Genomic DNA, 13,092 nt, shown 5'->3' on the forward strand with positions numbered 1-13,092 from the left:
GCTACGCCCGGCCGCGCTGCACAGGTGGTGGCTGGCTGGATGCCGAGGTCCCCTCTGCCCAAGACAACCCCTTCTGCCAAATATCCCACGGGCGCACAGGGGGGAGCGCGGGACGCAGGCACCACAGCGGAACCCGGTTTCCCCGGGCGCGTTGCCGCGGCGGAGCGGGCCGCTGTGGCGGCAGGACCCGCGCCCCGCCGGAAGCGCTGAGGCCGGGCCGGAGGCGGGTGGCGCCGCCCGGGGCCTATGGGGAGGGAGGGGGATGGAGAGGCTCCGGAAGCTGTGGCGGGGCCGCACGATGACCTTCGGGGTCCCCCTGTTGGTGAGCACCGCGGGGGGGGGGGGGACACACGACACCGGCACCGGGGAGGAGGCGCGGCCTGGGGGCGGGCCGGTGCGACGCCAGGCCCCACCCCGGCGGCACCCCGTGGGGGCGAGCGGGCTCCGGGGATGCCACGGTCCCGCCGCTGGCGGAGGGACGGGAGGGGGGGTCTGGCTCCCTGAGGGCGCGGCCCGGGCCGTGCGCTGGGCGGGGCAGGGAGGCGGCGTGGGGCCGGCACACCGCGGGGAGGTCTCTGTTGGTGTCAGGGGGCCAGCGGCAGATGAATTTACGCTGGCAGGGAGGAGGAGGGGGATTTGTGTTAGCGGGTGGACGGTGCTTCTGTCTCCCACGCGTGTCAGGGCCTGCAGGGGACTGGCGTGTGCCCGGAGAGGAGGTGAAGGGAGGGCGGGAGCCGTGTGCCCCGTTCTGCCCGCAGGTTCAGCGGTGGCCTTTGGAGGTCAGGGAGAGGGTTATAAAGCACACTCTTGAAGATACTCTTAGCTAACAGGTGCAAGAAAATGCATCTTGGTGTTTTTTCTTTAAAACACTGCTTATGTGTTTGTCTAACTTTATTTGGCTTTTCAACGGATTTTAAACTGCAACGGCAGTGTTGGTCTGATAACTTGTACATCTAAATAAATGGACAGAATTTGAGTTAAATGAGGTGATGGGTTATAGTTACGGTTGTGCTCAAAGTGATAGGTGAGGCATAACTATTTAGAATAGTCGAGGTTAGAAAAGATCAATAAAGTCAAAGGAATAAAACAAAATTGTAAGACAGACAGCAGAATAGATTGCACTCGCCTATCCTAAGTACCTGTGCGCACTATAAAAAAAATTAAACAACTCAGATGGACTTAGGGATAAAAACTCAGGAAGGAAGACAAAAGCAGCAGCCAGGACAGCGTGGCTTCTGTTTATGCAATTCATGTCTCATTTTCCATATATACAATTGGTTTAGAAAAAGTAAGCAAATATCAAGGTGGATAAAGAGTAGGGCTAAGGATAATTCCAACATTTTTATAATACTACTAGAGAAATTAGTGTCATCCTCCTCAAATATTCAGCAGCATGCCTCAGAAAAATGGAGTGGTCCGAAGAAGAACAGTGACACTTGTTAGAGTTAAAAAAGTTTAGGGCCATTTATTTTAAAGTGGTATTACGGAGGTTCTAGAGTAAGGACTTGAAGTGGAAATATTCATGCAGTTGAATACACTAAAGTATCTTTTCTCAAAATATTGATGAAGACATTTGTAAGAGATGAAAACAAATTTAAAAAACCCAAACGAACCAACAAACTAGTGTGATAATACCAGGACTGTAGGAATCATTTGCATCAGCAACTCCACTCCCTGATATTGCAGACAAGCTCTTCATATAACACCTTTCATAAAGTGATCAAGCATAGTGGTACAGCTGTTCAGATATCCTGCTGCATGCATGTATACCTAAAAGGCTGTCCAGAGCTTTGCTGCTTTCATGTTTAGACTGAATTTATTTTGCTTTCTAATTTTTCATGTCATTTTTTGAGTGTTCTGACACTCAATAACTTGAGTTATTCTTTAGTTTAATAACACCCTTCTTAGATGTTTAAGGTTGGATATAGTTTTAGGTCACAGTCCTATTGTTTATGTAATTATTTGAGGTTTGCTACTTCTCTTTCAAAATGAGGGGAACCCAGGCAGTTTAGTACTCTCCAGCTGAATTTTAACTCCATAAAAGGTTTGGGGAAAATATTGTGTGATTAAATTATAGATACTTAGAGGTGGTGACCTGGTGGAGAAAAGAGTCACCGTTGCTTTTCAATAATAAATATATCAGATTTGATATTTGATAGGTTAACTGGTATAGTAGGTGAGGAGATGCAACTGATACACAAGATCTCGACTTTGATAAAGCTTTCTACATTACCTTCCCTGTGAGAATTGCACTTCAGTGAAAGTATGGCAAAGGTATGCTTCTTATCATTCGTGTTCTCAATGGATTGAAAAAATATTATAAAATGTAGTTATCCAGTGCCTTCCAAATTGAAAGGTATCTTAGATGGGGTGGGTCCTGCAGAAATAATGTGGGCTGTAATATTGTGAATAAAGAGAAATGTCATTATAAGACAGAGAAACTTGTCAAAAGTAAAGTAAACCATGGAACAGAACTCTTCCAGTCTACTCAAAGTCCTCAGCTGGAGTAATTTTCCAGCTTTGTGGTGCCACTGTAGAGATGATGAAGACAAACTGTAAAGTCTAGAGGAGAGCAACATAAAAGATACAGCAGAAATTCCACCTTTAAGGAATGCCTGAAGGAATTGGCTTAGTTTATTTTAGAAACGTCTGAGAAGTTCTGTACATCATATATTGAGAGTGATGATTGCTTTTCATAGCTTGGGAAAGAAGTACCAAAATAAATGAGTTTTAGATCAGATGTTAAGAAAATATTGCTCTTTGTTAGGAAAGAGCACTCGTGATACATACTTAGGGTTTTTAAGGAGAGGTTGAGCAACCATCTGGCAGCAGTGGCGTAGATTTTCTCAGTTCTGCTTCAGTGCTGGAGCTAGGACTTCAGCTTCCCAGGCCAAGGTAGACCTGTGGTTGTCCTTTTGGCCCTCCTAGTGTTTTTGCATGATTTGCCATAGGTCATAGCAGACATTTTTGAAACTGGTTTCTTTGACTTTGTACTGCCTAATTTCATTCCATTTCTGTTATCGCAGAGCTCTTTCCTCCAGAGGCAATATTATATAGAAAAATATTCTATTATATTTCTTTCCAGGGTTTCATGTCTCCCTGCCTTAAAATTATTCTCCCCTGTGAATACTTCAGAATGTTTCTGTGTTGCTACCCAAAGGCGTCCCAAGGATTAAGAAAAAGGAGAATTCATGCAATTCTTGTTAGTTCCCCAGATGTCTATTGAACTCTGAAAGCATCTCTGAAGCTGAACAGAATTGTGCTAAAAGATCAATTACAGCAGAAAAGACACTGAATCTATGCACAGAATCAGAAGGAGCATGTTTTTGTAACCCTTTAAATTCTGCTGAATTTATTGGTAATACTGAAACCAAAGGTTTCTGTTAGATTCTTGCATCCTGTACATCATTTATTTCACTAGACAGGTACAGGACTTTATTCTTCAGTACTGCTGGACTTTTCATCAGTACCGCATTTGCTTTTTTTATGGGAAAAAAAAATCAAACGGCTTTCATATCTTCCCTTCTTACACTACATATTTGAATGAAAAATCCCTGTGCCACTTTTTTTAAAGGCTCCAAGGTTAAAGAGATCATGATTCAAAGACAGATGAGTCTCATTATACACACACACGCACAAATATATATTAAAAATATTTCTTACTTTTTAGTGTAAATTATCTTGATTGTTTTTTCTTTGTTCTTTTGGGCCTGGGGCTGTTAGAATATTTCAGTGCAGAAGGCATTTTCTTCATTGATCTTTAAACCTCAAACTGACAACAGCTTTCAGAGTAAGGTGTATAAATCAGTTTTCAGTCATGCTTTCTCAGAAGATAGAGTATTTTTTTGTGAGCACCAACAAGACTGTACAGGGTAGGAATTAAACCTGCAGGAAACCTTGATTTGTGAATGTTTCCTTTAACTCTCTAAACTTCGCAGATAAGATATCTCTGCATGGCGTAAAACAGTAAGCATGCAGGAGAGAGTGATGTAACCTGGCATGGAGTATCTTAACAGCTTGAGTGCTACAGGGTGAGTAGTGCTAAAGCATCGGTAAAGATGGTAACATCTGTGGAGGTGTTGGGATGAACTCCAGCGACCTTACAGATGTATCTGTAAAATTTGCTGTTATGATGGAGGGCTGCGCAGCCTCTGTGGTAACTTAAACATCTTTGTCAGCTATATTGACATCTCCGTTTCTTATCATGATAATGGGAACTCTTTCCTTATCACATGAAGCTTAACTTACAAGTCTTTAGGATATTTGGTTCTGTTATAGAAGAAGAGCTTCAGTCACTGCTGCTTTATATTCCACAGTCAACTCTACCTGACCAAAAGGGATGTGTCTGTCAATGTCCTACTGCCGCTGTGATGCTTCTGAGAGAGGAAGGCTCTTTGGTATTACAGCTTGTGGATCCAGCGTCATACCTTCCTTATGAGACACTGAACATGTAAGGTTACTTCTCTAGTGCAGTTAGAATGTTTGAAGGTTGCTGGAAGTTATTTTTTCAGACAAGTGTAAATGGTGATTCTACATCATTGAGGAAATATGTTTGGATTTCAAAATTGCAAAGCAGTAACAGTTTTAAAACACCGGTTAAAAAACATTTCATGTGCTCACACCACTCTCTAAAACTTGTGTTTGTGGTTCTGTCTCTGTCCGATTCTAGACAAGAATCTTTCATGCTCTCTAAGTTGCAAAAGGAATGTATAGATGCAGTTCCAGTTCTGCTGTCAACATGTTACAAGGGAAAAAATAAATTCTGAGGATCTGAAGTGGTGTCTTAGGAGACAGGAAATATATTCTGTGGCTCATTGGGTGATTTTTATTGCATACCTAAAGTAAGTAGATTGCACTATATATGTAGTGCTGTAAGTTTCAAATTTGCAGTATGTTGCAACATTCTCCATATCTATAGCTGTAGATTTTGACTTCTTTTCATTTTTCGGGGTTTTTTTTCCTCATTCTGTAATGACTGTACTTTTACAAGTACTTTGCTTCTCCTTCTGGATCTTGTCTTTGGTGTTTTACGTGCTGTGTCTAGTGTTGCCAAAAGAGAAGACGGGGGTAGCTTGGAACAGTGAAAGATTTTTCTGTGAATAAGTATGTTTCTAAAATCTATTTCCATCAGTGCTTATGCACACAGACTGTACTACAATGCCATCTACATTGCTGCCTTGAACAGTGCAAGTTTACTTTGATAAACGCTTTGTCAAGAGATGCCAAGAATGCCTGTCATGTACAGGACAAGAAAAAAGGTCAGATTAGAGAGTCCCTAGCAATGCTGCAGCAATGTGGTCCGTGCTTCCAGGCACCATTAGAGAAGGTCAGTGGCATCTCAGGCCCTTGTTAATGAACCAGTTGTCTCTCAACCTTTTTGACAGACAAAACAAAACAAAACAAAACACCTTTCCCAGACATCAGGACATGAAATTACATGTCTGTGAATTAGTTTTGTTCACTGGTGAAGTCAGGGTCATCTGGAAGCCATGACTGATGCTCATAAATGTTCTGCAAATATTGTGAAATGGTATTTTATTGTGCTCTGAGTCACCGAAAGTGAAAGTTTTACAGGGTTAATGGGTAGGGAAATGATGTTTTTATCATTTAAATGTATTTAAGTAACTAACTTTCCAAAGATTTCTTTAAATACAACATACCAAATTAATTTCATATAAAGCTGCTGAATTCTGAGTCCTGGGGTATGCTGAATACAAGGCACGCCTTCTTCCCACGGATTCTGGAGGATCTGCCCTCCATCATAAAAGATGATATGAACACTGAGAAATACGGAAAATTCTTCTCAGGAGTAATCATGTTTCTGAGATCTATTGTTGCCATCAGTGTCTATGTGTAGAAACTTACTACATTATCTTCTGATATTGTTTGAAAAAGGATTACTACAATCAGTATTTTTCACTTTTAGATATGTCAGTGTTATTGTTAACATCATTCACATTATCGGCTTGAACAATTCATAGTATTGAATTGCGGGGCTTTTATTAATATCTATTACTTCATGTAACTTTACAACAAAATTTGACACATGCAGAACAGTTGATTTAAATGTTAATATGCTTTTGAGAGATTAATAGAAGTTAACATTTGCCCATGAGAAGAGAATTCTGACTTCTAATATTTGTAGATAAATTTTGATTGCCTGTAAAAATCCCAAGTATTACATTTGTAGCCCAGAAGAGCAATAAATACAAAACTGTTTTTAGAATTCTAAAATGGTTGCTTCCAATCAGCGAATCACAGAGTGCTGCTTTTATGCTTCAGTGACTTGTATTATAAATATTGGGTCTCTACGCTTATGATGAGATATGTCTTTGACTTCTGCTGCGCTTCTGCTTTGCATCTCCTGTTCATCTGTGTGTGTTTGAATCCACAGCGGAGTGTGGAGCTGTTCCAGACAAAACCACCCCCTGAAACTGTTTGTGCCAGAGTGGAAGCCAGTGTGTTCAAACTGAATGGGCTTCTGTGGACTCCAGTTTGTGCAGTCTGAATTAGCTGACTTCCATCTTTCAGTTGACTGTCAGGCCTTAAAATTTCTGAGCTCATCTTTTGAGTCAACGCCTTAAACTTTTCTTTTGATTCTTAATCTTGGAGTACTATTTTCCAGATAAATGTTAGACAAACAAACAGGCAATCTTTAGTACTCCAGATTTCCCCTCTGTTTCATTTTAAAGCATAAAGAGTGTATTTGCATTGTTTAATGCTGTTAGAATGGACTGATCTGGCACTCAGTGGAACTGAGGTTCTGTGTTGAGCCTCAGAACAGGAACGTAAGTACAGACTTGCCTGGTTTTACTTTGTGTGTTTGGTCCTGCTCTAAGTCTCCACCTTCTTCAAGGGGTGGTGAAGGTAAAAGATGTAAGATTAATATTTATTCTAAAGTACATTTCACCTTCATCCCCTGTCCAGCGTTGTCAATAGGGAAATATTCCTTGACTAGTAGTGAAGAACTAGTAGTTCTTTTTATGTTCTTTAATGCATGTTTCAGTTTATTGGTGTTTTGAGCTGGGCCTAACACATCACAAGAACAGCAGGTTGCCATGAGGTGTAAACAGTTTCTTATTGTAATGTACCTTGGCTAGATTTGAACCTGTGAGTAGTGGGAATGATAATTTTAATAAGGAATTGAAATTTCGGCTTTTAGAAGCTTATGAAGAAAGAAAAGGTGGTGTTCAGAAACTGCAGCTTGACCACCAGGCAGACTTGTTTTTCGAACAGCTGCAGCTGCTTGAGTGAAATTCCCTTGTCATCTGACCAGCCCAAGCAATGTGTGTAATGCAAAATGACGATGCTGTGGCTGAAAATGCCCTTTTTCACTAGTGCTCACGCTGAGAAACATGGGTTTCTGTCTCTTCTGCATTGTTCTTAGATTGGTTTCTATTAAATGCATTTTCTGTGCTTTCCAACCTGTTATGAAGTGGACATTTTAATAAACAAAGGTTTTGTTTTCTTCCTAAGACATTGAACAGTAGCATTGCAAGGATGCGGACAGTTTTTGTGGTACTCTGGCCTGTAGCCATTCGTATTTGCAATCTTTAAAATCATTGCTTTCAACATACTTTATACCGAGCCAATTAACCTGATACCTTGGGTCAAGTTTAATATTCTGCACAGAGTTCTACATGCTGTGAAAACTACACTCTTCTGCTTTATTGGTCAGTTACTATTGGCTCCAGTTTATACCAGCTGCTGTCCCAGGTTGCCAGCATGGTATCCATGCGGTCGTCTACTGGTGTATTTCATCTATTTTTGAATGTAATGCAGTGCAGTCTTTCTACAGTTTGTGAATTCTAGTATATGTATTAAGTCAGTGCATTCTCTTACTTGTTGTGCTTTTGAATGAAATAACTACTAAGGGATGCATAGTTTTGGTTTCTGTTTTCCCCCAAAAGAGGCCTCTGATCTGAACTGAAAATGATTTCCATTTGTTGCAGACAAGAAGAAAAGGTAGACCCTCTTCTGCTCCCATCAAGGGTGGGGAGAGGATTTAGTAAGTTTCTGAGAAGAAACTTCTGCACTGTTTTTCTCTCTTCTCAGCAGTTTCAGCGTTAGAGCCAAGTACTGGAATGACTGTGGGAAATAAACTCTTGAGAGTTAGAGCTGGCAGAGGGGGGCGCTTCAGGTTAAGATGACTTGCCTGGGTCTTTCTGGGACTGGTGGTTTCCCCTGCTACTTTATTTAGGGAACAAATAAGAGACTTTGGTCTTCTGGGCTGTCAAATTGCCATCTTTCATCAGTCTTGCACATATGACAGTTCTTTAAAAAGGAAACCCCAAAACCCTTTTTACCGTGATCACTGCAAACTAAAATAAAATCATTCACATGACTGTTCTAGTTTCGAAGCTCCTGATGAATAGCTGGAGTGTTTTGCAGCGGCAGTCTTGAAGAAGAGGTTAGAAAATTACCATGTTTCTTCTTCAGTGTTATGTATCATAACATTTTCCACCACTGCATAATCTGTGTTGCCAGCACTAAATACTGTGATTTGGTTAATTTAGGGATTTATGACAAATGTGATTTTGTAATGTGGCTTTCACAATTGGTACTATAGCAAGAATGGCTTTCTCTTAACAGGGACGCCTGTAATACGCAAATTGCTGGTCCTGCCAGAGAAGCAGTTTCTTGTTATTTTGTAACCCAAGGAACTGAAGATGGCTGCTTTAGATTATGCAGGAAACTAAAAGAGTAGGGATCTGCGGTAAGTCCCAAGTTGTTCTGCTGTTACAAGTCCTCAGTGAACATCTCACTGTAGTGTCGGTGACAAATACAAGTATCTGGAGGTATTTGAAAGACGTGTAGATGAGGCGCTTAGAGACATGGTTTAGTGGGCATGGTGGTGTTGGGTTGACGGTTGGACTCGATGATCTTAGAGGTCTTTTCCAACCTCAATGATTCTATGATTCTATGATTCTATGATTCTATTTCCCATCCTGAGATGCAGTTCAAGGGATCAGTCTGATGCCATCCATAACTGATTGCATAACATACTTCCCAATGGCGAGGTGAACAAATAGAATTTTTAAAAGAATGTTATTAAAGAGAATTTTGTGTCATTTTTTTATATAAAACATTTATTGAGGTTGCTGAGTGTATGTGACAGATGGTGCTCTTATGTCACATCCTGTCTTTCATTTTGTTTTGCAACATGCAAGTCTTCCGTGCATGCTTAACTGCATTGCAACATTGTAGGGTTTTTTTTGTGTACTCATTGAAACATAAAGGAATAATCCAATGTGAGATCTTTAATGGGGGGTTGTGCTAGCGGTGCTGTTAAGCTGTTTGCTTTGGTGTTAAGTGCTGGCTAACTAGTATGTTTTATGATTTTTGCCTTCCTAAGGTAAACTTCAGGTGTAAAGGAAAAAGTGAGATGTTATTATCACTTCATCAATCCGCTGTATGCATCTGGGTAACTAGACAGATGATGTTCACTACATAATAACGTTTTTTGCTCCACATTCTGAAGCATATAAAACGAATAGTTCCCTCACAGTGAAAGAATGCAGGTATATTTGAACTTTCCAGCTTGAGTACTCTTCAGATGCCAATGCCTTAACATTTTATAATGTCAGTTAAATATCTGTATGATCCTAAAATTGGAATGAAGAAAAATACATTTTAATTTTCGTTATATGTGGCATTACTTTTCCCCTTTCAGTTAACTGGAGAGTGAACTTGAGCCTGACTTCATTAGAATATTGCCAACCTAACTGTTTTATTTATATGGCATCCTGAATAGCTTCTACTGTCTCTTTTATGTCTGGACTAGTGGGTGGAACATACTGGACTTCACTGTTGCCCTTGGCTTACATTGAGCAAATTCATCCATTGTAGTGCTTTTTTAACTGAAGAGTGTTTTGCAAGGAATGTAGACATTATCTCTGTTTTACAAATTGGGAAACTAGAAATGTATGTGAGACATACAGAATATGCAAAGCCAACAAGGTGATAATGTTGCTGGAATTTTTGAGTCTTATCCCGCTTCTAACTATTTTGACTGGTGACTCTTGATGCTTCATTGTGGTTTGTACGTATGCATTCTTCCCTTTAAATACAGTTAACTTAAATGAAGGTAGTGAGGACATCTTCCCTCATAATGCAAAAAAGAGAAAGGAAACACTTAAACTGAGACTAGTATTTCCACTCAATGCATTGTCGGTCACTGAGTCCTTTACTAATTTTAATGCTATTATAGTTGCATAAACTCATTTATACGTTCTTTTATTGGCTTTTGAACACAGTTTTCAAAAATCTAATTGACTGAATAGCTGTCCACTGCTGCTCTGGTTTGTGTAGATCAAGGCAATTCATGCTCAGGGTTGTCAGCTAACTGTATTGACACGCTGTTGGTTGATTAAGTAAGTGCTGAATATGACTGATTCTGGTCCGGTTTTGCAATGAAGTCTTAGACACCATGTTTGGTACTTTAGAACATTGGTTAAGTAACATTGTAAACATATTATTTATATTTTTGTGTGTATTGTGTGCTTTTGAAAATTATTTAATCTTAATCCTAACCTTCCAGCATTACACTGTGTAATATTTCAGTGGCATTTGTAATTTTTTACAGCATCAATGTGCTTTGACTCAGACGCAACCTAATTGATGTTTCATCGTAAGATGAATCAACCATTGCAGTATTGGAAGTGTAAAGGCAACTATACTGGTAATGCCTGATAAGCAAAATGTGCCAACTTGCCAGGCTAGCTATACTGCTTATGCTGTATGAAGAGCAGAAGTGCATCAGAAACCAAGTGGTTTTTTCCCTTTTGTAGTGTAAAGGTGATGTGAGTAAAATTACAGTCTCAGGCCAAAATCTGTCTAAGGGAACTGAGAGGTGTGTGTGTGTATCAACTCCTTTATCATGTATATAGCTGCATATAGCTGCAGATGTAAAATGCACTGTATAATGGTTGCTGTCAAACAAGTGATAGCATGTGATGAGACAAAATGAGTAGCACATGACTTATTTCATGCAACAACTTTCTCTTGATTTCGCTTAGTTACAGTGTACATTACATAGTTTTGAATGATGAAAGCTAAAGAATGTAATATTTTTTTTTTAGCTTAGAGCATGGCTTCGTAAGCCACAGTGTACATTTTCATTATGTTAAATAATAGTTGGGTTATGAGGAACAGGCCACTTAAAGGTCTTCCACTTGTTCATATTGCATCTCGCAACGGTATATACTTCATGCAAGTTTGTTGTTGGGCAAACTAATTTTTAATTGATGTCACAAGTAAGTGCTACTTTCTGCCTAGTTTAACAACTGTGTACTGAACCATTTCTAGTGCAGTTGCTTTTGCTCCACCATAGCCACTCTTTGACAACATGCTAATATACACAAAGGCAATAAGGTGTGATTTGTAACAGCTGTATACTTGTCTATAGCGCTTCTGATTTCTGTTCGTTAGGACTGGAAGTTTGTTAAGTTAACTCATTGGCTGTTAATTGACATAATACTTGTTAGGAGTTAAAGAAGATCAGCTAATGAAAACTTATGCTGAGGTGTCAACCATATTACAATTCAATTATAGTCTGATCCTTGAGACTTTCAGCATTATGTGTTACCATATCTTCAGCTGACAAATCTTCTGCTTTGACTGAATAAATCTTGAATAATTTTCAGGTTCTTTTTAACTATTTTGAATATTTTCTGTTTCCTGTTATTCTTTCTTACCAAAATACTGACACATGAGGAAGACTTCCCCCCCCCCTTTATACGAATACCTTTTTTTCTATTGTGTATTTTGATGATTCAATATTTGCAAGAGCATCATTAATTCCTTGAACAGTTATGATACAAGTATGGTGCCATCCAATTTTTGGTAGGTCAAATTTCTAGTTGCTGAAAGTTAACTTGCTACCACATGATGATTTTTTGATTGGCTTTCTGAAGTCAGAGTTCTGTGGCCTAGCAGCTAGATGTTCATATCACAAAATTTTGTTTCTATTATCTATTTGTTTCTAATTATCAGCTAGATTCTTAGGCTTATCGAAAGGGCCAGGCCCAGAAAGAGACTGTGGAGCCTTTAACTCTTGGCTATTGGTGAAGGGTTGCCTGTTCTGCGAACAGAGCACATTAGTTCCTGGGTACTGGTCTGTAACATACCAGCATCTAAGTGTGTGTGGGGAGCGCGTTCATGTGGTTGTGAGTAGTTTTACCTGCTTGATGGGAAATCACATAGTCCTGCAATTTTTAGAAGGAATAAATGTAGAAGGGGTTTTTTTTGGCGTTTGGGGTTTGTTTTTGGTTTTGTTTTTTAGTTTAAATTGAATGAATATGGCTTTGCGGCCTCAGTGACCTGAACTTCAGATGGCATACTTTTTGGAAAGAACATACATTTTGACTACCTGTGCAGCATAATTATAACAATTCTTGGACACGGGCCATTGCTGCAAACTTAGTATGTAGCAAGAAATCCGCCAGCATTGTGCAGAAAACAGTTACCAGTGCAGCAACAGCCTGTAATGAAGGACTGTAACAGCAATGTGGTGTGATAAAATAGGGGGGGGGGGGGTGGTGTTGGGTTTTTTTTTCCACTCAGGTCCTTAGAGCTTCCTCATGCTTCCACGTTCCTTAGATGTGCATCTCTAGATGTGTGAAGCCTTTTGGCCTCCTGTGCATCTGCCTTAACAGAGAACAGTAGATGGAGTCTGTCACATCAGAGCAGGAGCAAGAGGCCTGATTCTTCCACAGAGTAGCTAGATTTCTAAGCTAATTTTCAAGTTCTTAAGGGTGTTTGTTAACATTACTTGATCTTTTGGTTGGTCTGTCCATTTTTAATGGTAAAAATACATACACAGTTTTATGATATCCCTCTGTCATAAGAAAGAATAATTTAACAATTTCTTTACGTGGATATGAAGGTTCCCCCCCCCCCCATTTCTCCCTTTATTATTCTTGTTCATAAGCTTCACAGGTGTGGAGGGAATTGCAAGACAACTAAGGAGGCACTTAATAAAAGTGCAGGTGGGCTGGATATGATTTCTTAGCCTATGTGATAACATATCATTGAACCACAGCTCCAATCAGCTGGTCTGTTCAGAAGCTTAATTAGATCTCTTACCCACAG

The 13,092-nt window shown here is 39.9% G+C and overlaps 1 protein-coding gene across 1 annotated transcript in view; it reads left to right on the forward strand.

Annotated features, from left to right (window-relative positions):
- Positions 1-238: 238 nt before the first annotated feature.
- Positions 239-13,092, forward strand: part of COX16 (cytochrome c oxidase assembly factor COX16) — a 50,328-nt gene continuing 37,474 nt past the window's right edge. The window contains exon 1 of the mRNA XM_076344786.1: positions 239-322. Coding sequence (XP_076200901.1) covers positions 263-322 — 60 coding nt within the window. The 5' untranslated portion in view covers positions 239-262. The remainder of the gene's footprint in view (positions 323-13,092) is intronic.

The sequence above is a fragment of the Aptenodytes patagonicus genome, chromosome 7 (assembly GCF_965638725.1).
Source record: "Aptenodytes patagonicus chromosome 7, bAptPat1.pri.cur, whole genome shotgun sequence".
Lineage (NCBI taxonomy): Eukaryota > Metazoa > Chordata > Aves > Sphenisciformes > Spheniscidae > Aptenodytes > Aptenodytes patagonicus.